The following is a 27954-nucleotide window of genomic DNA, read 5'->3' as shown; positions in this document are numbered from 1 at the left end:
GACTGGAGTAAGCATCTCGGAGTTGGAATATGCACTTTGATAAGATGATCAAAGATTTTGGGTATATACAAAGTTTATGAGAAACTTGTATTTCCAAAGAAGTGAGTGGGAGCACTATAGAATTTCTGATGAGTATATGTTGTTGACATATTGTTGATCAGAAATGATGTAGAATTTCTGGAATGCATATAGGGTTATTTGAAAAGTGGTTTTCAAGTGAGAACCTGGATTAAGCTACTTGAACATTGAGCATCAAGATCTATGAGGATAGATCAAAAACGCTTAATGGTACTTTCAAATGAGCATATACCTTGACATGATCTTGAAGGTGTTCAAGATGGATCAGTCAAATAAGGAGTTCTTGCCTGAGATGTAAGGTATGAAGTTAAGACTTGAAGCTCGACCACGGCAAAAAAGAGAGAAAGGACGAAGGTCGTCCCCTATGCCTTAGACGTAGGCTCTACAGTATGCTATGCTGTGTACCGCACCTGATGTGTGCCTTGCTACATATCTGGCAAGAGGGTACAAAGGTGATCAAGGAGTGGATCACTAGATAGCGGTCAAAATTGTCCTTGGAGTAAATAAGGACATGTTTCTCGATTATGGAGGTGATAAAGAGTTCGATGTAAAGGGTTACGTCGATGCAAGCTTTAACACCTATCCGGATGACTCTGAGTAGCAAACTGGATACGTATAGTGGAGCAACCATTTGGAATAGCTCCAAGTGGAGCGTGGAAGCAACATTTACATTATGACCTAGAGATTTGCGAAGTACATACGGATCTGAATGTTGCAGACCCGTTGACTAAAAACTTCTCTCACAAGCAAAACATGATCAAACTCCAGAACTCATTGAGTCTTAATCACATGATGATGTGAACTAGTTTAATGACACTAGTAAACTCTTTGGATGTTGGTCACATGGCGATGTGACGTGTGAGTGTTAATCACATGGCGATGTGAACTAGATTATTGACTCTAGTGCAAGTGGGAGACTGTTGGAAATATGCCTAGAGGCAATAATAAATTAGTTATTATTATATTTCCTTGTTCATGATAATCGTTTATTATCCATGCTATAATTGTATTGATAGGAAACTCAGATACATGTGTGGATACATAGACAACACCATGTCCCTAGTAAGCCTCTTGTTGACTAGCTCGTTGATCAATAGATGGTTACGGTTTCCTGACCATGGACATTGGATGTCATTGATAATGGGATCACATCATTAGGAGAATGATGTGATGGACAAGACCCAATCCTAAGCCTAGCACAGAGATCGTGTAGTTCGTATGCTAAAGCTTTTCTAATGTCAAGTATTTTTCCTTAGACCATGAGATTGTGCAACTCCCGGATACCGTAGGAATGCTTTGGGTGTACCAAACGTCACAACGTAACTGGGTGATTATAAAGGTGTAGTACAGGTATCTCCGAAAGTGTCTGTTGGGTTGGCACGAATCGAGACTGGGATTTGTCACTCCGTGTGACGGAGAGGTATCTCTGGGCCCACTCGGTAGGACATCATCATAATGTGCACAATGTGATCAAAGAGTTGATCGCGGGATGATGTGTTACGGAATGAGTAAAGAGACTTGCCGGTAACGAGATTGAACAAGGTATCGACATACCGACGATCGAATCTCGGGCAAGTACAATACCGCTAGACAAAGGGAATTGTATACGGGATTGATTGAGTCCTTGACATCGTGGTTCATCCGATGAGATCATCGTGGAACATGTGGGAGCCAACATGGGTATCCATATCCCGCTGTTAGTTATTGACCGGAGAACGTCTCGGTCATGTCTGCATGGTTCCCGAACCCATAGGGTCTACACACTTAAGGTTCAATGACGCTAGGGTTATAAAGGAAGTTTGTATGTGGTTACCGAATGTTGTTCGGAGTCCCGGATGAGATCCCGGACGTCACGAGGAGTTCCGGAATGGTCCGGAGGTAAAGATTTATATATGGGAAGTCCTGTTTTGGTCACCGAAAAAGTTTCGAGTTTTATCGGTAACGTACCGGGACAATCGGGAGGGTCCCGGGGGTCCACCAAGTGGGGCCACCATCCCCGGAGGGCAGCATGGGCCAAGTGTGGGAGGGGACCAGCCCCTGGTGGGCTGGTGCGCCCCCCCCCCCACAAGGGCCCAAGGCGCCTAGGGTTGTGGGAGGGGGCGCCCCACCTTGCTTGGGGGGCAAGTTTCCCCCTCTTCCCCCTTGGCCGCCCCCCTAGATGGGATCTAGGGCTGGCCGCCGCCCCTAGGGGGTGGAAACCTAGGTGGGGGCGCAGCCCCCTCTCCCCCTATATATAGTGGAGGTATAGGAGCAGCCCAACACATGAAGTTCTTCTCCTGTTGGCGCAGCCCTACCTCTGTTTCTCCTCATATGTCGCGGTGCTTGGCAAGGCCCTGCTGGATCACCACGCTCCTCCATCACCACCACGCCATTGTGCTGCTACTGGATGGAGTCTTCCTCAACTTCTCCCTCTCTCCTTGCTGGATCAAGGCATGGGAGACGTCACCGGGTTGTACGTGTGTTGAACGCGGAGGTGCCGTCCGTTCGGCACTAGGATCTCCGGTGATTTGGATCACGACGAGTACGACTCCTTCAACCCCGTTCTCTTGAACGCTTCCGCTTAGCGATCTACAAGGGTATGTAGATGCACTCTCCTTCCCCTCGTTGCTGGTTTCTCCATAGATAGATCTTGGTGACACGTAGGAAAATTTTGAATTTCTGCTACGTTCCCCAAAAAATCAAGGCAATTGAGATGATGAAAGTACCCACCCGACTGCTGGACGTGCAGAAGTTCACCGGCTGCCTGGCATCAATAAGCCGTTTCATCAGTCGGCTGGGCGAGAAGGCCCTCCCTTTGTACTAACTCATGAAGAAGACCACTTTTTTCGAGTGGAACGACAAGGCGGACGAAGCTTTCTCCCAGCTCAAGAAGATGTTGGCAACCCCGCCTATCCTGACAGCTCCGACTGAGAAGGAGCCCATGATCCTCTACATTGCTGCCACCAGTCGGGTCGTCAGCACAGTCATTGTGGTAGAACGCAAGGAGGAGGGCAGGGCATTGTCGGTCCAGAGACCGGTATATTACTTAAGTGAAGTACTGTCCGCCTCCAAGCAAAACAACCCGCGTTATCAGAAGATGTGCTATGGCGTGCACTTTGCCGCCAAGAAGCTAAAGCCCTACTTTCAAGAGCACCCAATAACCATCGTCTGCACGGCTTCGCTTGCTGAGATCTTGGGAAGCCGGGATGCTTTTGGCCGAGTGGCCAAGTGGGCCATCGATTTGGCACCTTACACCATCTATTACCAGCCTCGCACCGCCATCAAGTCGCAAGTGCTGGCCGACTTCCTCGTCGATTGGGCCGAGACCCAATATTTGCTGCCTGCACTAGACTCCACTCATTGGCGGATGCATTTTGATGGTTCGAAAATGTGCACTGGTCTGGGAGCCGGCGTCGTCCTCACCTCTCCCAAGGGCGACAAGCTCAAATACGTGTTGCAAGTCCACTTTGCTGCCTCCAACAACGTAGCAGAATATGAGGCACTCATACACGGGTTCCGGCTTGCCAAGGAACTCGGCATTTGCCGGATCCTGTGTTATGGTGACTTCGACTTGGTGGTCCAGCAGTCGTCAGGCGACTGGGACACCAAGGATGCAAACATGGCAAGCTACCGCTTCCTTGTACAGCAACTCAGCGGATACTTTGATGGGTGCGAGTTCCTTCACGTGCCAAGAAATGACAACAAGCAAGCAGATGCCTTGGCACGAATTGGCTCCACCCGACAAGCAATACCAGCCGGCGTCGCCCTATGCCGCCTTCTGAAGCCGTCTGTCAAGCCATCTCCTGATTCAGACTCCATCTTTGTGCCGACCCCCCCGAAGCAGTCGGATCTGACTTGACGATCCCAGAGGTCGGCACGGGGATTTCGACAGGCAGCCCGAGGACTGCTACATCCACACCCGGCCCAGGGACTTCAGAGCCCGGCCCGGGGACTTCAGTAGTCGACCCGGGGACTTCTTCAACACAGCAGGCGGAAGCAGCTGCCAACCCGCCGCCTCCCGGCCCAACCGCCCTCATACAAGTTGCAGTAGTTGCAGTCGAAGAAATTGCGGCGCCCTCATGGGCTCAGCCAATCCTCAAGTTCTTGGTGAATAAAGAGCTACCGACTGATGAGATCTCAGCCCGGCAAGTGCAGAGCGAGCAGCAGCCTACACCATAGTCAACAGAGAGCTGGTGCGACAAAGCGTCATAGGGGTTTATCAGCGTTGCGTGGAGTTGGACCAAGGCCAAGCAATACTCAGGGATATCCACCAGGGCGAATGCGGCCACCACGCGGCTTCAAGATCACTTGTGGCCAAGGCTTTCCGCCATGGGTTCTTCTGGCCGACTGCACTGGAAGAGGCCAAAGAGCTAGTTCAGAAGTGTCAAGGGTGTCAGAGGTTCCGCTCCAAGCCACACCTGCCGGCTTCTACACTCAAGACCATTCCCATAGCCTGGCCCTTTGCTGTTTGGGGACTGGATATGGTAGTACCATTCAAGACAGCCCGCAGTGGCATGACTCACTTGCTTGTTGATGTGGACAAGTTCACCAAGTGGATAGAGGAAAAACCAATCAAGAAGCTGAATGGGCCGACTGCCGTGACCTTCATCGCCGACATCACCACGCGATACGACATCCCACACAGCATCATCACCGACAACGGCACCAACTTCGCCAAAGGAACCTTGGCTCGTTTCTGTGCAACACAGGGCATCTGCCTGGACTTAGCGTCCGTTGCCCACCCATAGTCAAATGGCCAAGTGGAGCACGCAAACGACCTCATTTTGTCTGGCCTCAAGCCCCAACTGGTCGAGCCTCTGGAGCATTCGGTCGGCTGCTGGCTCGACGAGCTGCCGGCCATCCTCTAGAGCCTACGCACAGAACTTGATGAGGCAATTGTACCTTCTCCCGAATTGGAAAGTAGTTCATCACAGAAATCAGTTCCAGTGATTTATACACCAATTAGTGAGGAAGCTAATGATGATGATCATGAAACTTCAGATCAAGTTACTACAAAACCTCGTAGGTCTTCCAGAGTATGGTCCGCACCAGAGTGGTACGATAATCCTGTTCTGGAAGTCATGTTACTAGACCATGATGAACCTATGAACTATGAGGAAGTGATGATGAGCCCAGTTTCCGTGAAATGGCTTGAGGCCATGGAATCTGAGATGGGATCCATGTATGAGAACAAAGTGTGGACTTTGGTGGATTTGCCCGATGATCGGCAAGCCATATAAAATAAATGGATCTTCAAGAAGAAGACTGACGCTTATGGTAATGTTACTATCGACAAAGCTCGACTTGTTGTGAAAGGTTTTTGACAAGTTCAAGGAGTTGACTACGATGAGACTTTCTCACCCGTAGCAATGCTTAAGTCTGTCCGAATCATGTTAGCAATTGCCGCATTTTATGATTATGAAATATGGCAGATGGATGTCAAAACTGCATTCCTGAATGGATTTCTAGAAGAAGAGTTGTATATTATGCAACCAGAAGGTTTTGTCGATCCAAAGGGTGCTTACAAAGTGTGCAAGCTCCACCGATCCATTTATGGACTGGTGCAAGCCTCTCGGAGTTGGAATAAACACTTTGATAGTGTGGTTAAAGCATATGGTTTTATACAGACTTTTGCAGAAGCCTGTATTTATAAGAAAGTGAGTGGGAGCTTTGTAGCATTTCTAATATTATATGTGGATGACATATTGTTAATTGGAAATGATATAGAATTTCTGGATAACATAAAGGGGTACTTGAATAAGAGTTTTTCAATGAAAGACCTCGGAGAAGCTGCTTACATATTGGGCATCAAAATCTATAGAGATAGATCAAGATGCTTAATTGGACTTTCACAAAGCACATACCTTTATAAAGTTTTGAAGAAGTTCAAAATGGATCAGTCAAAGAAAGGGTTCTTGCCTATGTTACAAGGTGTGAAGTTGAGTCAGACTCAATGCCCGACCACTGCAGAAGATAGAGAGAAAATGAAAGTCATTCCCTATGCTTCAACTATAGGTTCTATCATGTATGCAATGTTGTGTACCAAACCTGATGTGTGCCCTGCTATAAGTATAGCAGTGAGGTACCAAAGTAATCCCAGACTGGAGCACTGGACAGCGGTCAAGAACATCCTAAAATACCTGAAAAGGACTAAGGATATGTTTCTCGTTTATGGAGGTGACAGAGAGCTCGTCGTAAATGGTTACGTCGATGCAAGCTTTGACACTGATCCGGATGACTCTAAGTCACAATCCAGATACGTATTTTTATTGAATGGTGGAGCTGTCAGTTGGTGCAGTTCCAAGCAAAGCGTCGTGGCGGGATCTACATGTGAAGCGGAGTACATGGCTTCTTCAGAAGTAGCAAATGAAGGAGTCTATATGAAGGAGTTCATATCCGATCTAGGTGTCATACCTAGCGCATCGGGTCCAATGAAAATCTTTTGTGACAATATTGGTGCAATTGCCTTGGCGAATGAATCTAGATTTCACAAGAAAACCAATCACGTCAAGAGAAGCTTCAATTCCATTCATCATCAAGTATCGGAGGGAGACATATAGATTTGCAAGATACATACAGATCGGAATGTTGCAGAACCATTGACTAAGCCTCTTCCACGAGCAAAACATGATCAGCACCAAAACTCCATGGGTGTTAGAATCATTACTTTGTAATCTAGATTATTGACTCTAGTGCAAGTGGGAGACTGAAGGAAATATGCCCTAGAGGCATTAATAAAGTTATTATTTATTTCCTTATTTCATGATAAATGTTTATTATTCATGTTAGAATTGTATTAACCGGAAACTTAGTACATGTGTGAATACATAGACAAAACATAGTGTCCCTAGTATGCCTCTACTTGACTAGCTCGTTGATCAAAGATGGTTATGTTTCCTAAGCATAGACATGTGTTATCATTTGATGAACGGGATCACATAATTTGGAGAATGATGTGATGGACATGACCCATCCGTTAGCTCAACATTATGATCGTTACATTTCCATTGCTACTGCTTTCTTCATGACTTATACATGTTCCTCAGACTATGAGATTAGCAACTCCCGAATACTGGAGGAATAGCTTGTGTGCTATCAAACGCCACAATGTAAAAGGGTGATTATAAAGATGCTCTATAGGTGTCTCTGAAGGTGTTTGTTGGGTTGGCATAGATCGAGATTAGGATTTGTCACTCGTGTTTCAGAGAGGTATCTCTGGGCCCTCTCGATAATGCTCATCACTATAAGCCTTGCAAGCAATGTGACTAATGAGTTAGTTGCGGGATGAAGTATTACGGAACAAATAAAGAGACTTGCCGGTAACAAGATTGAACTAGGTATGAGGATACCGATGATCGAATCTCGGGCAAGTAACATACCGATGACAAAGGGAACAACATATGTTGTTATGCGGTTTGACCGATAAAGATGTTCGTAGAATATGTGGGAGACAATATGAGCATCCAGGTTCCGCTATTGGTTATTGATCGGAGATGTGTCTCAATCATGTCTACATAGATCTCGAACCCATAGGGTCCGCACGCTTAACGTTCGATGACGATTTGTATTATGAGTTATGTGTTTTGATGACCAAAGTTTGTTCGGAGTCCTGGATGAGATCACGAACGTGACAAGGAGTCTCTAAATGGTCAATACATAAAGATTGATATAGTTGAAGGTTATATTCGGACACCGGAATTGTTCCGGTGTGTTTCGGGTATTTTCCGGAGTACCGGGAGGTTATCGGAACCCCCCGGGAGAAGTAATGGGCCTTATTGGGCCATATGGGGAAGGAGGAGGCAGGCCAAGGGGAGGTGGCACACGCCCCCCCCATGGGTCTGAATTGGACTAGGGGAAGGGGGCGGCGCCCCCTTCCCCTTTCCTACTCCCTTTCTCTTTCCCTCTTTCCTTCTCCCCTACTCCGAAAAGGAAAAGGATTCCTACTAGGACTTGGAAGTCCTAGTAGGACACCATACTCATGGCGCGCCCCCTAGGGCCAGCCTCCTCCTCCTCCCTCCTTTATATATGGGGGCGGGGGCACCCTAGGACACAACAAGTCTTCTCTTAGCCGTGTGCGGTGCCCCCTCCACAGTTACACACCTCTATCATATCGCCATAGTGCTTAGGCGAAGCCCTGCGCCGGTAACATATCATCACCATCGCCACACCGTCGTGCTGCCGGAACTCACCCTTGTCCTCAACTAGATCAAGAGCACGAGGGACGTTATCAAGTTGAACGTGTGCTGAACGCGGAGGTGCCATACGTTCGGTACTTGGATCGGTTGGATCGCGAAGACGTTCGACTACAACAACCGCGTTATTAAAACGCTTCCGCTTTCGGTCTACGAGGGTACGTGGACACACTCTCCCCTCTCGTTGCTATGCATCTCCTAGATAGATCTTGCATGATCGTAGGAAAATTTTGAAATTACTACGTTCCCCAATAGGAGGCACCCCGTACGTGGAGGGCTGGTTGAACAGGACCCCGTGGAGGGCTGGTTGAACAGTAGCCGGTGGAGGCTGGATGAACAGGACCCCATGGGGGGCTGGATGAACAATAGCCAGTGGAGGCTGGAGGAAGTCGATGGTGGATGAACAATAGCCACGTGAGTCCCGTTTTGCAGTACGCCACACCCCTCCCAATGAACAGGACCCCCGTTTGGACCGTAGGAGGTCGAAGAGAAGTCTGTTTCCTCCATTTTGCGGTACGCCACACCCCTCCGGATCAACAGCACCCCGCTTCGACCGTAGGAGCTTGAACACAAGTTCATTTCCTCCATTTTGCGGTACGCCAGACCCTTCCCGATGAACTGGACCCTGTTTCGACCGCATGCGGTCGAACACAAGGCCGTTTTCCTCCGATCCGCGGTATGCCAGGCCTTGTTTTGGCTGTTCCGTCCAAGCCAGTTGGCTCCCGATGAACATATGATGCATTCTAACCCAGTTTGTTGCCTCCCGATGAACAGGACACATTCCATCCCAGTCACTTGGCTCTCGGCGAACATGACGTTGTTTCCTCCATTCCGACCCAGTCGGTTAGCTGAAGATGAACATGACAACGTCGCTGCCATCCGTTGCCTCTCCATGTACACGAGCCCTAACCATCCGTATGCGTGAGTACACGTTTTGAGATCCCGCTCATATGTACATACATGGCCGTATTTTTTGGCGTGTGGTTGTATGTACGTTTACACAGTTTAGACGACACAACATGAACTGCTATGTGGGGGCTCTACTATGACATGTGCTGCTACTTACTCGGCCATGGTTCATCGTTGCAGAGCGAACGATCGACCAGTATGTACGTAAACATTCGCGACAAGACAAACAACGCTACGTACACTTCGACTAGGTGGGTCCCAGCTATCAGGAAGGATAAGGACACACTTCCTTGCGTGCGAAGATATAGCTGCTGGGTCCCAGCTATCAGGGGGGAATCATTTTTTTCCCATAATAAGGACGCACTTCCTTGCATGCGAAGATGTAGTTGGTGGGTCCCAGCAGTCAGGGGGAAACGTTTTTTTCACGAAATACGGTGGCTCATCAGGTGGGTACCCGTTGTCAAGTGAAGGAATCATTATTTTACGCGTAATAAGGAGGCACTTCCTTGCTACGGCCATGGACCCAGCTGTCAGCCTCTCCACGTACAGTACTCTTCCGATGGAAGTCGTTCCTTGACCACATTGACCACGCCTCGCCGAGAGCACCAAGGCGGTGGATGACGGCGAGGCCTAGGATGGGGACGACGTAGAGCCAGGGAAGATGTGGCAGTGGATGCCCACGCGGAGAAGGAGTACGAGGGTTGACTGGTTCGGCTGCGGTGTGAGGTTGTCGTCACCGCAGAATAATAGGGGTTGTGGGTGAGTAGAGGGATGTCCTGGCCAGAGGTTGGAGTAGAGTGGGGCGATGAGGCCTGCATGGCAGCAGACACTACAAAAAAAAGACACATCCATGACATTTTGGGCCGAACAATTTTTTTTCCCTGTCATACATATGACACTTCTATGACGATAATTGTGACAAAACCCGGTATCATCATAGATGTGGTGGGCTCCTACTTCTATGACAAAAAATCATGACATAAAATGGGTTTTCATCCTGGGCGGGCCGGAGACGCAGCTGCATGACATTCTTTGGGCCGTCCATGACGAAAAAAACCATGGTTGAAGCGAGGGCGAGGAAAATTTTGGGAAGTTCCCGGTTACGATGGGCGGTCGGGGGCCGAGCGATGCGCGTTTCTCTCATACACGTACGCGCGTGTGTGCGAGGCGTTGGCTCTAACTGAACCCGAGCGAGGCGTTGGGCTCTAACTGAACCCGAGCGATTGCACTGCAGGCTACGCGTTACTGAACCCGAGCGATCGATCGATGGCTGTTAACTGAACCCGATCGAGCGGTTCCTTCGCTACTGCTGCTAACTAAAGCCGATCGATTGGATGAACAGTGAGCGTTGGGGGGGGGGGTTGGATGAACAATGAGCGGTGGCGTTGCCTCTAGATGAACAAGACCACGTGGTGTGGTGGAGGGCTGGATGAATAGTAAACAGTGGAGGGGTGCCCGTGGAGGGGTGGTTGAACAGGACACCATGGTGTGGAGGGCTGGATGAACAGTAGACGGTGGAGGGGTGGTTGAACAGTAGCCGGTGGAGTAGCGCGCGGTGGAGGCTGGATGAACAGGAGCCCGTGGAGGCTGGAGGAGGTCGACGGTGGAGATGAACAGTATCCCGTGGAGTCCCGTTTTGCGGTACGCCACACCCCTCCCAATGAACAGGACCCCCGTTTCGACCGTTGTGCTCCAACACAAGTCTGTTTCGTCCGTTTGCGGTATGCCACACCCCTCCCGATCAACAGGACCCCCGTTTCGACCGTAGGAGGTCCGTTTCCTCCATTTTGCGGTACGCCACACCCCTCCCGATCAACAGGACCCCCGTTTCGACCGTAGGAGGTCCGTTTCCTCCGTTTTGCGGTACGCCACACCCCTCCCGATCAACAGGACCCCGTTCCGAACGTAGGAGGTCCGTTTCCTCCGTTCCGCGGTACGCCAGGCCTCGTTTCCATCGCCTGTTCCGTCCAAGCCCTCTCGATGAACACTACCACACATTCCGTCCCGACCCAGCCGGTTGGCTCCCACGTGTTCCGTTGCCTCCCGATGAACACGACGCATTCCGTTGCCTCCCCATGAACACGACGCATTTCGTTGACTCCCCATGAACACGACGATGACGCTGTTTCTCCGTTCCGACCCAGCCATGTACACGAGCCCTCGCCGTACGTATGCGCGAGTAGGCGTTCGAGACCCCGCCCCTATGTACACATACGTGGCTGTATTTTCTTTCTTGCACACTGGCCGCTGTACGTACGTGTACATGCTATGTGCGTGCCTCTACTACGACACATGCACGCCTCTACTATGACACGTGCTCGCCTCTACATCGACTAGCATGTACGTACATGTTCGCGACCAGAATGACAACGCTACATACGCTTCGACCAGGTGGGTCCCGACTATCAGGCACTTCCTTGCCTGCGAAGATGTAGCTGGTGGGTCCCAGCAGTCAGGGGGGGCGAATCATTTTGTTTTTTTGCCCGGATGCACTTCCTTGCGTGCGAAGGTGTAGCTGCTGGGTCCCAGCAGTCAGGGGGGCAAATCATTTTTTTTCGGACGCACTTCCTTGCGTGCGAAGGTGTAGCTATTGGGTCCCAGCAGTTGGGGGGCGAATCGTTTTTTTGGATGCACTTCCTTGCGTGCGAAGATGTAGCTGGTGGGTCCCAGCAGTCAGGGGGGCGAATCGTTTTTTTCGCGAAATACGGTGGCCCGTCCGGTGCGTCCCCGCTGTTAGGTGGAGGAATAATTATTTTGCACGTAATAAGGAGGCACTTCCTTGCAGCTGTCGTGGACCCAGCTGTCAGCCTCTCCACGTACAGTCCACATCCGATGGAAGTTGTTCCTTGACCACGTTGACCACGCCGCGCCGAGAGCACCACGGGCTGTGGACGATGGCGAGGCCTAGGAAGGGGACGACGCGGCAGTGGATGCACATGTGGAGAGGAGTACGAGGGTTCACTGGTTCGGCTGCGCTGCCATCGCCGCAGAATAACAGGGGGTGTGGGTGAGTGGAGGGATGGCTTGGCCAGCGGTGGGAGTAGTAGGGGGCGGTGAGGCCTCCGCGGCAGCATAGCCGGCCATGATAACCCACAAGTGTAGGGGATCGCAACAACTTTCGAAGGTAAAGTATTCAACCCAAATTTATTGATTCGACACAAGGGGAGCCAAAGAATATTCTTGAGTATTAGCAGTTGAGTTGTCAATTCAACCACACCTGGATAACTTAGTATCTGCAGCAAAGTATTTAGTAGCAAAGTAGTATGATAATAAAGGTAACGGTGGCAAAAGTAAAGATAATAGTTTTGGGGGTTTTGTAGTAGTTGTAACAGTAGCGACAGAAAAGTAAATAAGCGAAGAACAATATGTGAAAAGCTCATAGGCAATGGATCAGTGATGGATAATTATGCTAGATGCGATTCCTCATGTAATAGCTATAACATAGGGTGACATAGAACTAGCTCCAGTTCATCAATGTAATGTAGGCATGTATTCCGTAAATAGTCATACGTGCTTATGGAAAAGAACTTGCATGACATCTTTTGTCCTACCCTCCCATGGCAGCGGGGTCCTCACGGAAACTAAGGGATATTAAGGCCTCCTTTTAATAGAGAACCGGAACAAAGCATTAGCACATAGTGAATACATGAACTCCTCAAACTATGGTCATCACCAAGAAGTATCCCGATTATTGTCACTTCGGGGTTGTCAGATCATAACACATAATAGGTGACTATAGACTTGCAACTTAGGACCAAGAATACACATATATTCATGAAAACATAATAGGTTCAGATCTGAAATCATGGCACTCGGGCCCTAGTGACAAGCATTAAGCATAGCAAAGTCATAGCAACATCAATCTCAGAACATAGTGGATACTAGGGATCAAACCCTAACAAAACTAACTCGATTACATGGTAAATCTCATCCAACCCATCACCGTCCAGCAAGCCTATGATGGAATTACTCACGCATGGCGGTGAGCATCATGAAATTGGTGATGGAGGATGGTTGATGATGACGACAACTACGAATCCCCCTCTCCGGAGCCCCGAACGGACTCCAGATTAGCCCTCCCAAGAGAGATTAGGGCTTGGCGGCGGCTCCGTGTTGTAAAACGTGATGAAACTTTCTCTCTGATTTTTTTCTCCCCGAACATGAATATATGGAGTTGGAGTTGAGGTCGGTGGAGGTCCAGGGGGCCCACGATATAGGGGGGCGCGCCCAGGGGGAGGGGGCACGCCCCCCTGTCTCGTGGACAGGGTGTGGGCCCCCTGGTCTTGATTCTTTCGCCAGTATTTTTTATATTTTCCAAAAAGTGCCTCCGTGGATTTTCAGGACATTCCGAGAACTTTTCTTTTCTACACATAAAACAACATCATGGCAGTTCTGCTGAAAACAGCGTCAGTCCGGGTTAGTTTCATTCAAATCATGCAAGTTAGAGTCCAAAACAAGGGCAAAAGTGTTTGGAAAAGTAGATACGTTGGAGACGTATCAACTCCCCCAAACTTAAACCTTTGCTTGTCCTCAAGCAATTCAATTGATAAACTGAAAGTGATAACAAAAAACTTTTACAAACTGTTTGCTCTTATTGTTGTAAACATGAAAAGCCAGCATTCAAGTTTCAGCAAATATTATGAACTAACCATACTCACAATAACACTTAGGTCTCACAATTACTCATATCAAGCATAATCAGCTAGCGATCCATAATAATAAAACTCGGATGACAACACTTTCTCAAAACAATCATGACATAATAAAATGGTATCTCGCTAGCCCTTTCTGAGACCGCAAAACATAAATGCACAACACCTTTAAAGATCAAGGACTGACTAAATATTGTAATTCATGGTAAAAGAGATCCAGTCAAGTCATACCCAATATAAACCAATAGTAATGAATGCAAATGACAGTGTGCTCTCCAGCGGGTGCTTTTTTAATAAGAAGGGTGATGACTCAACATAAAAGTAAATAGATAGGCCCTTCGCAGAGGGAAGCAGGGATTTGTAGAGGTGCCAGAGCTCGATTTTAAAATAGAGATTGAATAACATTTTGAGCGGCATACTTTCACTGTCAACACAACAACTATGAGATGGTTGTATCTTCCATACTACATGCATTATAGGCAGTTCCCAAACAGAATGGTAAAGGTTTATACTCCCCAACAACCAACAAGCATCAATCCATGGCTTGCTCGAAACAATGAGTGCCTCCAACTAACAACAGCCCTGGGGGAGTTTTGTTTAATTATTTTGATTTACTTTTGATCTTTTTGGATCATGGGACTGGGCATCCCGGTTACCGGCCCTTTCTCGTGAATGAGGAGCGGAGTCCACTCCTCTTGAGAATAACCCACCTAGCATGGAAGATATAGGCAGCCCTAGTCGAAACATGAGCTGCTCAAGCATACAAAACAGAATTTCATTTGAAGGTTTGGAGTTTGGCACATACAAATTTACTTGGAACGACACGTAAATACCGCATATAGGAAGGTATAGTGGACTCATATGGAACAACTTTGGGGTTTATGGAGTTTGGATGCACAAGCAGTATTCCCGCTTAGTACAGGTGAAGGCTAGCAAGAGACTGGGAAGCGACCAACTGAGAGAGCGACAACAGTCATAAACATGCATTAAAATTAATTTACACCGAGTACAAGCATGAGTAGGATATAATCTACCATGAACATAAATATCATGAAGGCTATGTTGATTTGTTTCAACTACATGCGTGAACATGTGCCAAGTCGAGTCACTCAATTCATTCAAAGGAGGATACCATCCCATCATACCACATCATAATCATTCTAATAGCATGTTGCCACGCAAGGTAAACCATTATAACTCATAGCTAATCAAGCATGGCACAAGCAACTATAATCTCTAAATGTCATTGCAAATATGTTTACCTCATAATAAGATGAATCAGAAATGATGAACTCATCATATTTACAATAACAAGAGAGGTCGAGTTCATACCAGCTTTTCTCATCTCAATAAGTTCATCATATATCGTCATTATTGCCTTTCACTTGCACGACCGAACGATATGTATAATAATAAGAGTGCACGTGCATTGGACTAAGTTGTAATCTACAAGCATTCAACTCAAGAGAGAAGACAAGTAATATGGGCCCTAAGTTAAATAAACAATCATGCATATGAGAGCCACTAAACATTTTCAATATGGTCTTCTCGACCCCCAAAGAAAAGAAAAGAAAAGAAAACTATTTACACGGGAAAACTCCCAACAAGTAAAAAGAAGAACTAGAAATCTTTTTGGGTTTTCATCTTAGTTTCTACCACAAGCATGAAAATTAAACTAACTATTTTTTTGGTTTTTCTTAAGGTTTATCAAACACACAAGAAGAAAAAAGAAAATTAAACTAACATATATATAATACAGTGAAAGAGTATGAGCACCGACGACTAGTGTGTGAACATGAATGTAAAGTCGGTGAAAAATACATACTCCCCCAAGCTTGGGCTTTTGGCCTAAGTTGGTCTAGTACCAGGGACCGCCTGGCTGATATCCGTAAGTGAAACTAGGGTCGTGCTGAGATGCAGCGACAACCGCCTCCTGAGGTGCGGCGTGTTGGCAAGCTGCCTCCGCTCTCCCCTCGTGTTCAGCTGCTTCCTCCCTGGTGACAACATATCTTCCTTTTGCCTGATAATCAAAAAGGTGGGGAGCAGGAAGAGTAACATGGACGACGTTGCTTCTGTCATAGATTAGTCGATATTGGAGGAATTGTTCATTCCTCCTTAGAAATTGATGATTGACCATAGCTTCATAATCCAAATAAACAGGAGGTATGAACATATCTCCCTCTCGTGGGGCTATACCAAGATAATTAGCCACACGGGTTGCATAAATTCCTCCAAACAAATCTCCCTTTCTACTATTATTCTGCAACCTACGTGCAACTATTGCCCCCAAGTTGTAACCTTTATATCCTAACACAGCACTCTTGAGGACACACAGATCAGGGACACACATGTGACATGCTTCATCCTTACCGTTAATGCATCTACCAATGAAGAGAGCAAAATAATGTATGGCAGGAAAATGAAATATGCTCCCTATGGTAGCTTGTGCTATGTCCCTGGATTCTCCCATAGTAATACTAGCAAGGAAATCTCTAAATTCAGATTTGTGAGGATCATTAATATTACCCCACTGCGGGAGTTTGCAAGCAGTTGTAAAATCCTGTAAGTCCATGGTATAAGATGTATCATAAATATCAAATATGACACTAGGAGAATTACGCGCACAGTTATATTTAAACCTTCGCACAAAGGAGTCAGCCAATTGATAGTACTGAGGACACTTATCTTGTAAGAAGTTGTCCAGCTCGGCATTACGCACAAACACGTCAAATTCCTCCTTAAGACCTGCTTCGACCATAAAATTATTGGATGGCCACTCACAAGCTCGTACATCCGCGTCCCTCGCGAATTCAACATCTTGCTCACGTATGGCAATCCCGGGCACTTTCTTCACCGAGGAACCACCTTGGTACATTCTTCTAAGCATAATTCTTTTTCTGAAATAATTCTGAAATTTAAGTAACTTCAAAATAAAAGTGAATAAAACTAAACAAGATTGGTAGCAACTACTCGTACAAATGCCTAGAGCCTATATCATGCATTAGAATTGCTTGGGACCTCATAAATTTAACATGCAAGCTCAAGAACATGGTCACCTATGCAGCAAAAATTTACAATGAATAAAGCACTAGAACAAAAACTAATTGGACCAATGGAGGAGTCACATACCAAGCAACAATCTCCCAAAGCAGTTTTGTGAATGGAGCTTTGAGCAAGGAGATCGAAAATCGCAGCAAAATGAGCTAGAACTCGTGCTTGAGCTGGATGGGGATTTTTTTGGGTAGAAGATGAAGTGTGTGGGTGCTGGCATAAGTGGAGGGGGGCCACCAGGGGCCCACGAGATAGGGGGGGCGCCTAGGTGGGGTGGGCGCGCCCTCCACTCTCGTGGCCTGGTGCTTGCCCCTCCTGCAGTGTTTTCAGTGCCTAAAATCCTCAAATATTCCATAAAAATCATACTAAATTTGTAGGGCATTTGGAGCACTTTTATTTTCGGGATATTTTTTAATGCACGGATAATTCAGAAAACAGACAGATAATTCTATTTTTGCTTTATTTATTCTAAATAACAGAAGGTACAAAGTGGGTACAGAAGGTTGTGCCTTCTAGTTTCATCCATCTCATGATCATGAAAATGAATCCACCAACAAGGTTGATCAAGTCTTGTTAACAAACTCATTTCGAATAACACGGAACCGGAGAAATTTCGAATAACACTAAGTTACCTCAACGGGGATATGAAAATCCCCAATAATTAGAATATCATACTTTTTCTTGACAGTAGGGAGAGGAAATTCAAAACCTCCAATAATGATAGTTGGAACTTTTTCAATAGAATTGATGCTATGAACTTGAGACTGTTTCCTCGGAAAGTGTACCGTATGCTCATTACCATTAACATGAAAAGTGACATTGCCTTTGTTGCAATCAATAACAGCCCCTGTAGTATTCAAAAAAGGTCTACCAAGGATAATCAACATACTATCGTCCTCGGGAATATCAAGAATGACGAAGTCCGTTAAGATAGTGACATTTGCAACCACAACAGGCACATCCTCACAAATACCGATAGGTATAGCAGTTGATTTATCAGCCATTTGCAAAGATATTTCAGTAGGTGTCAACTTATTCAATTCAAGTCTACGATATAAAGCGAGAGGCATAACACTAACACCGGCTCCAAGATCACATAAAGCAGTTCTAACATAATTTCTTTTAATGGAGCATGGTATAGTTGGTACCCCCGGATCTCCAAGTATCTTTGGTATTCCACCCTTAAAAGTATAATTAGCAAGCATGGTGGAAATTTCAGCTTCCGGTATCTTTCTTTTATTTGTAATGATATCCTTCATATACTTAGCATAAGGATTTACTTTGAGCATATCAGTTAAACACATACCTAAGAAAATAGGTCTAATCATTTCAGCAAAGCGCTCAAAATCCTCATCATCCTTTGTTTTGGATGGTTTAGGAGGAAAGGGCATGGGTTTCTGAACCCATGGTTCTCTTTCTCTACCGTGCTTCCTAGCAACAAAATCTCTCTTATCATAACTTTGATTCTTTGATTGTGGGTTATCAAGATCAACAGCAGGTTCAATCTCTACTTCATTGTTTTTGCTAGGTTGACCATCAACATGAACATTATCATTAACATTATCACTAGGTTCATGTTCATCACCTGATTGTGTTTCAGCATCAGAAATAGAAATATCATTGGGATTCTCAGGTGTGTCTACAGTAGGTTCACTAGAAGCATGCAAAGTCCTATCGTTTTTCTTCTTCTTCTTCTTAGAAGAACTAGGTGCCTCTAAATTATTTCTCTGAGAATCTTGCTCGATTCTCTTAGGGTGGCCTTCAGGATACAAAGGTTCCTGAGTCATTCTACCAGTTCTAGTAGCCAGTCTAACAGCAAAGTCATTTTTATTATTTAATTCATCAAGCAAATCATTTTGAGCTTTGAGTACTTGCTCAGCTTGAGTAGCAACCGTAGAAGTATATTTGCTAATGAGTTTGAGTTCACCTTTAACTCTAGCCATATTATCGCTCATGCGTCCTACCTCGAAGGCATTATTCTTTAACTCTCTACCAACATAAGAATTAAAACTTTCTTGTCTAGCCATAAAGTCATCAAATTCATCTAAGCATGGGCTATGAAATTTAGTAGAGGGGATTTCAACTTTATCATATCTATAGAGAGAATTTACCTTTACTACCTGTGTCGGGTTATCAAGACAATGTGGTTCTTCAACATGCGGTATATTAAGACCATGTATTTCTTCAATAGGAGGTAAATTCTTAACATCTTCAGCTTTAATACCTTTTTCTTTCATTGATTTCTTTGCTTCTTGCATATCTTCAGGACTGAGAAATAAAACACCTCTCTTCTTCGGAGTGGGTTTAGGAATAGGCTCAAGAGTTGGCTCAATTGGTTCAGGAATTGCCTCAGGAATTGGCTCAGGAAGAGTCCAATTATTTTCATTAGTCAACATATTATTCAATAGTAATTCAGCTTCGTCGACTGTTCTTTCCCTGAAAACACAACCAGCACAACTATCCAAGTAGTCCTTGGAAGCATCGGTTAGTCCATTGTAAAAGATATCAAGTATTTCATTTTTCTTGAGAGGATGATCAGGCAAAGCATTAAGTAACCGGAGAAGCCTCCCCCAAGCTTGTGGGAGACTCTCTTCTTTGATTTGCACAAAATTATATATTCCCCGCAAGGCAGCTTGTTTCTTATGAGTAGGGAAATATTTAGCAGAGAAGTAATAAATCATATCCTGGTAACTACGCACACAACCAGGAGCAAGAGAATTATACCAAGTCTTAGCATCACCCTTTAATGAGAACGGAAATATCTTAAGGATATAAAAATAGCGAGATTTATCATCATGAGTAAACAGGGTGGCTATATCATTCAACTTGGTAAGATGTGCCACAACAATTTCAGATTCAAGGCCATAAAAAGGATCAGATTCAACTAAAGTAATAATCTCAGGATCAACAGAGAATTCTTAATCCTTATCATAACACAGATAGGTGAAGTAGCAAAAGCAGGGTCAGGTTTCATTCTAGCATTAAGAGACTGCTGCTTCCATTTAGCTAATAATTTCTTAAGATCATATCTATCATTGCAAGCAAAGATAGCTGTAGCAGCTTCTTCATTCATAACATAACCCTCAGGAACAACAGGCAATTCATAATCATTGGGAGAACTTTCATCATCACTATCATCAATAATAGCATCTTCAATAATTTCATCCCCCCTAACTCTAGCAAGTTGTTCGTCAAGAAATTCACCTAATGGCAAAGTAGTATCACGCACAGAAGTAGTTTCATCATGCATAGCAGAAGTGGCATCATCAATAACATGCGACATATCAGAATTCATAGCAGTAGCAGGTTTAGGTGTCGCAAGCTTACTCAAAACAGAAGGAGAATCTAGTGTAGAGCTAGATGGCAGTTCCTTACCTCCCCTCGTAGTTGAGGGCAAAATCGTAGTTCTGTCATCTTTCAAGTTCTTCATAGTGATCAACAGATATAAATCCAAGTGACTCAGAGAATAGAGCTATGCTCCCCGGCAACGGCACCAGGAATTAGTCTTGATAACCCACAAGTGTAGGGGATCGCAACAACTTTCGAGGGTAAAGTATTCAACCCAAATTTATTGATTCGACACAAGGGGAGCCAAAGAATATTCTTGAGTATTAGCAGTTGAGTTGTCAATTCAACCACACCTAGATAACTTAGCATCTGCAGCAAAGTATTTAGTAGCAAAGTAGTATGATAATAAAGGTAATGGTGGCAAAAATGAAGATAATAGTTTTGGGTTTTTTGTAGTAGTTATAACAGTAGCGACAGAAAAGTAAATAAGCGAAGAACAATATGTGTAAAGCTCGTAGGCAATGGATCAGTGATGGATAATTATGCCGGATGCGATTCCTCATGTAATAGCTATAACATAGGGTGACATAGAACTAGCTCCAGTTCATCAATGTAATGTAGGCATGTATTCGGTAAATAGTCATACGTGCTTATGGAAAAGAACTTGCATGACATCTTTTGTCCTACCCTCCCGTGGAAGCGGGGTCCTCGCGGAAACTAAGGGATATTAAGGCCTCCTTTTAATAGAGAACCGGAACAAAGCATTAGCACATAGTGAATACATGAACTCCTCAAACTATGGTCATCACCGAGAAGTATCCCGATTATTGTCACTTCGGGGTTGTCGGATCATAACACATAATAGGTGACTATATACTTGCAAGATAGGATCAAGAACACACATATATTCATGAAAACATAATATGTTCATATCTGAAATCATGGCACTCGGGCCCTAGTGACAAGCATTAAGCATAGCAAAGTCATAGCAACATCAATCTCAGAACATAGTGGATACTAGGGATCAAACCCTAACAAAACTAACTCGATTACATGGTAAATCTCATCCAACCCATCACCGTCCAGCAAGCCTACGATGGAATTACTCACGCACGACGGTGGGCATCATGAAATTGGTGATGGAGGATGGTTGATGATGACGACGATGATGAATCCCCCTCTCCGGAGCCCCGAACGGACTCCAGATCAGCCCTCCCGAGAGAGATTAGGGCTTGGCGGCGGCTCCGTGTCGTAAAATGCGATGAAACTTTCTCTCTGATTTTTTTCTCCCCGAACGTGAATATATGGAGTTGGAGTTGAGGTCGGTGGAGGTCCAGAGGGCCCACGAGATAGGGGGGCGCGCCCAGGGGGAGGGGGCACGCCCCCCCTGTCTCGTGGACAGGGTGTGGGCCCCCTGGTCTTGATTCTTTCGCCAGTATTTTTTATATTTTCCAAAAAGTGCCTCCGTGGATTTTCAGGACATTCCGAGAACTTTTCTTTTCTACACATAAAACAACATCATGGCAGTTCTGCTGAAAACAGCGTCAGTCCGGGTTAGTTTCATTCAAATCATGCAAGTTAGAGTCCAAAACAAGGGCAAAAGTGTTTGAAAAAGTAGATACGTTGGAGACGTATCAGGCCACGGGAGGCAGGAGCAGGCGGCATGACCGACGCTGCTTTGGGCGGCTGGAGCAAGAAGACCAGAGGTTGACGAATTACGACGGCCGTTGGATGGACATCGTACGATCACTGCAGCTAGAATCGTTTATATTGACTAAGTTGACAAAGCCCTTGGTACGTCAACTTAGTAGGTCCACATGTCAGCTTTCGAAATGGCGCGCCCTAGATGTCAGGGGGAGGAATCATTTTTTGGGCAGGTGAAGCTAGAATATCCGAGATTGAAGAAGAAGCACGACATCCGTTGGATGGACATCCAACGGCCACGTCTGCTAGAACGGTGTGTTCTTGACTATAAGTTGACAAAGCCTTGCATACGCGTCAACTATGTTTTTTTAGGGGACGCGTCAACTTAGTAAGGCCAGAAGTGTGTGGCAGAGAACTTATAGCCCATTTGAGATTTGTAAGAATGTGTAGCCATTTTTGAATTCTAATGGAATTTACTACAGCCCATTTACAATTTGTTAAAAGTACAACCCATTTCAACCAATTGTTCAAAACAAAATTCAATAAAATTTCCCACATTTTGATGGGATCGGATATTTTTATCCCGAAATTTCTAGTCAGATTAAATACAATTTCAATATAAAGTTATATTATGTAAAAATCCAACGAAACATTGCGCTCGCAAAAATTAATGAAATTAAAATTTTCAATATCCAAAAATAATATTTTATAAAGTAATCACGTGTTTGGTGCATTTTTTATAGTTACTACCAAGTTTTTATAATTACATCCCATTTATTATTTCTTAAAGTCCATTTTCTTGTTAAGCCTAATGCATCCCTCCTAGGAAAGATTTACAGCCCAGCGGGGCGGAGAATAACAACTTGACCTTGCCTGGGTATTCCTAAAAAAAGTATAGCTGGGCTAGCCATGTTCAGCTTGAAAAAAATTAATATCTGGGTTAGATATCTGGTCTGGGCTAGACGGGCCACAGCCCGCCCAGTTAATACCTGCAGCGATGTTTTCGTTGTTGTTCAGAGGAGAAAAAATAATATCTGGGCTAAACATCAAAAAACTCTGCAGTGCTCACACCTCAAAAACACAAATACTGCTCGACCTGCTTGGTCCCAGCTGTCGGCCGCTTCTTGTGCAATTCTCTCGTTTATTGACTACTCCCTCCTTTCCGGTTTATAATGCTCAATTCAAAAATCTCACCAATCAAGGTAGACGGCGAGTGGTGGAATACTTTTTGTAGTTTTGCAAAACCACCTAATTAATGCTCTTGTTATCCTCAAAAAATTACTCCCTCCTTCCATCTATATAGGGCCTAATGTGTTTTTCAAGACAATTTTTGACTATTGACAAGATTAATAGCACATGAGATGTATACTATGAAAATTATATTATTGGAAGCTCCTTTGACATACAAATTTGAAGGTATGCTTTGTGTAAGTTGCATGACATATATTATTGCTCTAACGTTTGGTCAAAGTTAGGCTTGAAAAAACGCATTAGGCCCTATATATATGGAAGGAGGGAGTATGTTTATCAATGCATTAATTGCAATGCATGCATGCATAAAATACATGCATTGGTCAATTTTCTCTTAATACTTGCATGCAATGATTTAATGCACCTTGGAATCTGAACATGTGATGGAAAACAACCAAATTGAGCCTTATAAAATGGAAAAACTAAAATTTCGAGATAAGCCCTATAAACCGAAAAGGAGGGAATACATAGGTTGACAATGGTGTGGAACCGTGATGTCAGGAAATCAGGAGGAAGTAAAATAAATTATGGGCTGGACTATTATTCTGTTACCCTCGCCCCCTATATAGGACGCGATGCGTTTTCCCGAATATGTAAAAGAAACAAAAACACACCCACACCCTCCTCCCGGGCCTCCCTCCCAGCGCGCCGTCCGCCTCCCTCCACGCCGCGTCGGCCGTCTCCCCGCCGCGTCGGTCGCCTCCCCCCCAACGCGCCGGCCGCCTCCCTCCACGCCGCGCCGGCCGCCACCCTTCCCGCCGCCTCCCTCCACCCCGGCACCGGTCGCCTCCCTCCACCCTGGTGTCCCTATCCTCCCTCCACCCCAGCGCCGCCGTTCGTCCTCCCTCCACCCCAGCGTCGGCCGCCTCCCTCCACCCGAGCTCCGTCATCCTCCCTCCACCCCAGCGCCGCCCACCTCCCTCCACCGCCCAGTGGCCAACGGAGGTGCGGACTTTGCCTCGACCACCTGCTCCAACCCCCCGCCATGACCCCACACCGCTGGATCCCATCCGTCGAGCGCCGAATCTCACCGGCCCTAGAGCCACGATCCGCCGGACCACCACAGCTCCCTTGTTGTCCCCGGCCGCCACCCCCCGCCCCCGAGCTCCACTCTGGGATCCCGTCGTTTACCCGACAAGCTCCACCGCCGGTATCCTATCGTTGATAAGCTCCATGTCCAACTCATGTGTTCGATGGTACGTGCATTGCTTGATGTGGAAATCGTGCCTTTCATGGTGTTGTTAAGTTAACTGAACAGAAGGATCTTCAATATATGACCCAAAAGAGAGGTACATCCTGTACATCAGCTCACGGCCGTTCATGTTAATTTATCCTTCAGTAAAACTATATGGACCACAAAGGGAGTTGCTATTTCTTTTTGCTGATGCTCATGCAAATCTCATGCTACTTTTGTGCTAAATTTGATGCTCTATAGTTGCTAGTCGAAATGCCTACGGGAACCAAACTATTTTGATAAAATTTTATGGTGTTGTTCCTATATTCTAGATGAATTTTGACCATACAAATTTGCTACAGCGGGCATGTACTTGCTCTGTTTGAGAAATGCTTCTCTTGCAGTTTTCCTGTGTGCTGTAATTTTCCTCTATCAATCCAAAAAAACCAGCAGTTCTCTTCTCAGCACACAACACAATTGGTGCAAGGTCAGGGAAAAATATATTTGCATCAGTTCAGACTTGAGAGGGTGTAAGTGCAGAAGAAAAATGGGCAGCAGTAAAAGATTCACGATTGAAAAAGTTGTAAGTTCAACACGACGTCCTAGATAAGTTCGTGAAAAAGATCAAACAAAAAGAAACCCCAATAGGAAGTCGAATGGTAGAGGTTCAAGTCACAAATCCTACTTGGCTGGATAGCTCATATACACTTCAATCTTGTAAGAAGTTCAAGTCACAAGTTCGGAGATGATTTTTTACAAATAGTTTACTTTGATGATTCTGTAATTGCATTAGGCCATTACAAAAGATGGCTCTCGCAGTTCAATATTTATTTCAATTCATGAAAATAATTACAGTGCACCGCCCCGCCCCCAACATCGCTGCTGCTTCCTAGCTGCCGGTGGTGCGTGCACGCTGTTTGTTGTTACTATTTATTGTTACTGTAGGGTAAGGTGAGTGAGAAAGAGATTACTGAGAGGGATTTTCTGCTATTGTTGTTCCTTGTATTGATAGATGATTGTTGAGTCTAAAGCCAGCTGCACCTTCGCATCCTATGCACTGTCGGATATGAGCTCGTGCTCCTGTAGTGTTCTTATTAGCAAAAGAATAATGAGAAGGGAAAGAACAACAGTGGTGAAATAATAAATAAATCGGTGTGTGGCTGCAAGAATTTACATATTTTGGTGCAAAAAGTTTGTTGCTTTTCTCTAGTACTTTAGTTCAATTTACTACAACCATTCTGCTTGTAATGCCATCTCCTGCAGGAAGTTCCACATGGGGGACACTCGTTTCAAATGCTCATCTCCCATACGCGATGTCGCCACCAAGGAAAACCTCTGGGAAGCTCTGCTGGTAATGCCATATCCTATCCATCGCCAGCTCCAACTTAGTGCAACCTTGTTTGAATTAAAAATATTGATCAGTACAAGTAAAAAACAATGATCAATTTGATAGTGCTCTCTCCTGCCTATTTTGGTTGATGTCCATGAATGGAGAAACAAATGTATGGGAATGTTTAATTATTACTAGCATATAAGTTCAAGAAATAAAAAGCTGTCGGTTCATCTATGAAATTTGAGAAAGTTCGTCTATTGACCCGAGGAATATATGCTCAAAGAAAAGAACACAACACATTTATTCGGGTAAAAGTTTATTTCAGTTTGATGCTCTGAACTGACAAAGAGTGCTGGGTAATAATTGTGCCTTTGGTTTAATACTACAAGATCTGTTGGTGCCTTCAATCAATTTTACGCTTGCATGCAGGATGGTGGCAATGGTAGTGCAGAATTGGAGAAAGAAAAAGAGGAAAGCCGTCCAAAAAACTGAACATTTTTTCATGTTTCTCTCTAGCCGAATGAAGCTAGACTGATGTACTACACTTCATCTCTCTGCACAGCAGGTTCATGTACATCGACGAGAGGAGTTCACAATATATATCAAACAAAAACATAGTTCAGGTACAGAGGGAGTCTGATGCATGTATGCATGTAGGGAGGTTCTCTCACTTTCCATGCGGGTGGAGAAGTATAATGGGATGAAAAATTGTTTCGCTTGACATGTACTTGCCAACAATTATGTATAATAAATCATGGCATTGTATGTAGAAAAAGATATATTGTGTGTTCTGCTGTTGTATTGAGTTGCTATCTATTGGTAATGGTACGAAGTTGCTATTGCTCTGTGTCATGTTATGCAAGTTGACACCGAGTACACGTTGGATGATATACTTATACAGTAAATAGCTAAAAACTGATTTCTTTCAGCTTTTATTTTTCGCCCTTGCCTATTTGATATTATGCCTACGTGAGTTGAAGCGTTTTAAAAATGTTGGCAGGAAAGTGTGTGTATTTGGCAGAATAAATGTTGGTAAGTTCATGGCAAAAAAATCCATAAGTTCATGGATAAATAATTTCATGGTTATGAAAACCCTTTTAGAAAAATTAGAAAATAAAGAAATGAGATACATTACAGAAGAATTGAGGAGGTTTGTGTACAAGGAATCCAGAAAGTTCAAAGTTAAGAAAGCGAAAAGGTCGGACCCATGAAAAAGAGAGGTCCCGAATTAAAGAGAACATTATGAAACATAAAAAAAATATCAGTAAGAAAAAGTTCAAGTTGCAAAAAGAGACAAGTCCAGAACACGCTCAGTATGTGAAAACAAGCTCAGTACAAAACCATACATACATCCGTTCAAGTACTCTTTTTCTCGAACATATATTCGTCCGTTCTAGAAAGGAAAAATGGTTGAATTAAAAATATTGATCAGTACGAGTTAAAAATGGTGGCCCGTTCGAAATAAAAGAAATGACAGAAATTCAACTTGTAAAGCTCAAGCAAAAAGAAACCCCATGCAATTCAAATGAGAAAAGTACACGTCATAAAATAAGAAAAGTCCAGAGCATCATTTAAAAAAAAGTTTAATTCAAAAAAGAATAAAAAAATATTTTCTTTTTGAAAAAATATCATTGAGTTCGATGATATAAACCATGCAAGTACAGGAGCGACGATACAATAAACCATTGAAAACTTACGAGCAAAACAGAGCAAAGTCCAGTTAGTGAAAACACGCTTAGTACAAACCCGTGCAAACATCAGTACAAGTATCCTTTTTTGGAACCATTCAAAATTACTCTAAAAAATAGCTCAGTACAAACATACACATATATCAGTAGGACTACTCTGTTTTTCAGACGAAAAAAACAGCAGGATCCGTCATGCCGTATTCCAAATTACTCTTAAACGGTTGCGAAGTAGAGAAAACGTTCAACATGACTAAGTTTCGCATTTTCGGTAGCTATCCAACGATATATTATTTGCCCCATTTCGATAAACTTTTTTAAAAAACCGCGTTCTAAACCAACTTTAACCGTATTTGAATTCGTATTTAAACCGTAAGAAATTCGAAAAAACTTTCTATATGCAAACGTTGTGCATTTTCCATAGCTTTCCAACGCCGTATCATTTGCGTCAATCCGACAAACCGTTTGCAAAAAATCGTGAAAATATGTTTCGCCCAGAATTTCACCGTTTTTCAAATTACTTTTAAATCATATAAAATTAGAAAAAACAATACATATATGGAAGATGCGGATTTTCATCAGCTTTCCAACGCCATCTTATTTGCTCAATTCCGACAAACGGTTTGAAAATTAAGTCCAAAATACGTTTCACATTTTCGATTTTGAAAAAAACGTTTTTTTCAAAACTGCTCTTAAACCATAATTATTTTGCAAAAAA

At 44.6% G+C, this 27954-nt stretch overlaps 1 protein-coding gene across 1 annotated transcript in view; it reads left to right on the top strand.

The window, feature by feature from the left end:
* The window catches only part of LOC119350415 (verprolin-like), a 35078-nt gene extending 8682 nt beyond the window's left edge, over nucleotides 1–26396 (top strand). The window contains exons 2-4 of the mRNA XM_037618258.1: nucleotides 23645–24240; nucleotides 25482–25569; nucleotides 25981–26396. Of these exons, the coding sequence (XP_037474155.1) occupies nucleotides 23645–24240; nucleotides 25482–25569; nucleotides 25981–26043 (747 nt within the window). The 3' untranslated portion in view covers nucleotides 26044–26396. The remainder of the gene's footprint in view (nucleotides 1–23644; nucleotides 24241–25481; nucleotides 25570–25980) is intronic.
* Nucleotides 26397–27954: the final 1558 nt, after the last annotated feature.

The sequence above is a fragment of the Triticum dicoccoides genome, chromosome 1B (genome assembly GCF_002162155.2).
Source record: "Triticum dicoccoides isolate Atlit2015 ecotype Zavitan chromosome 1B, WEW_v2.0, whole genome shotgun sequence".
NCBI classification, from domain to species: domain Eukaryota; kingdom Viridiplantae; phylum Streptophyta; class Magnoliopsida; order Poales; family Poaceae; genus Triticum; species Triticum dicoccoides.
Note: the sequence above shows the minus strand (reverse complement) of the source record. Positions and strands in the feature narration are given on the sequence as shown.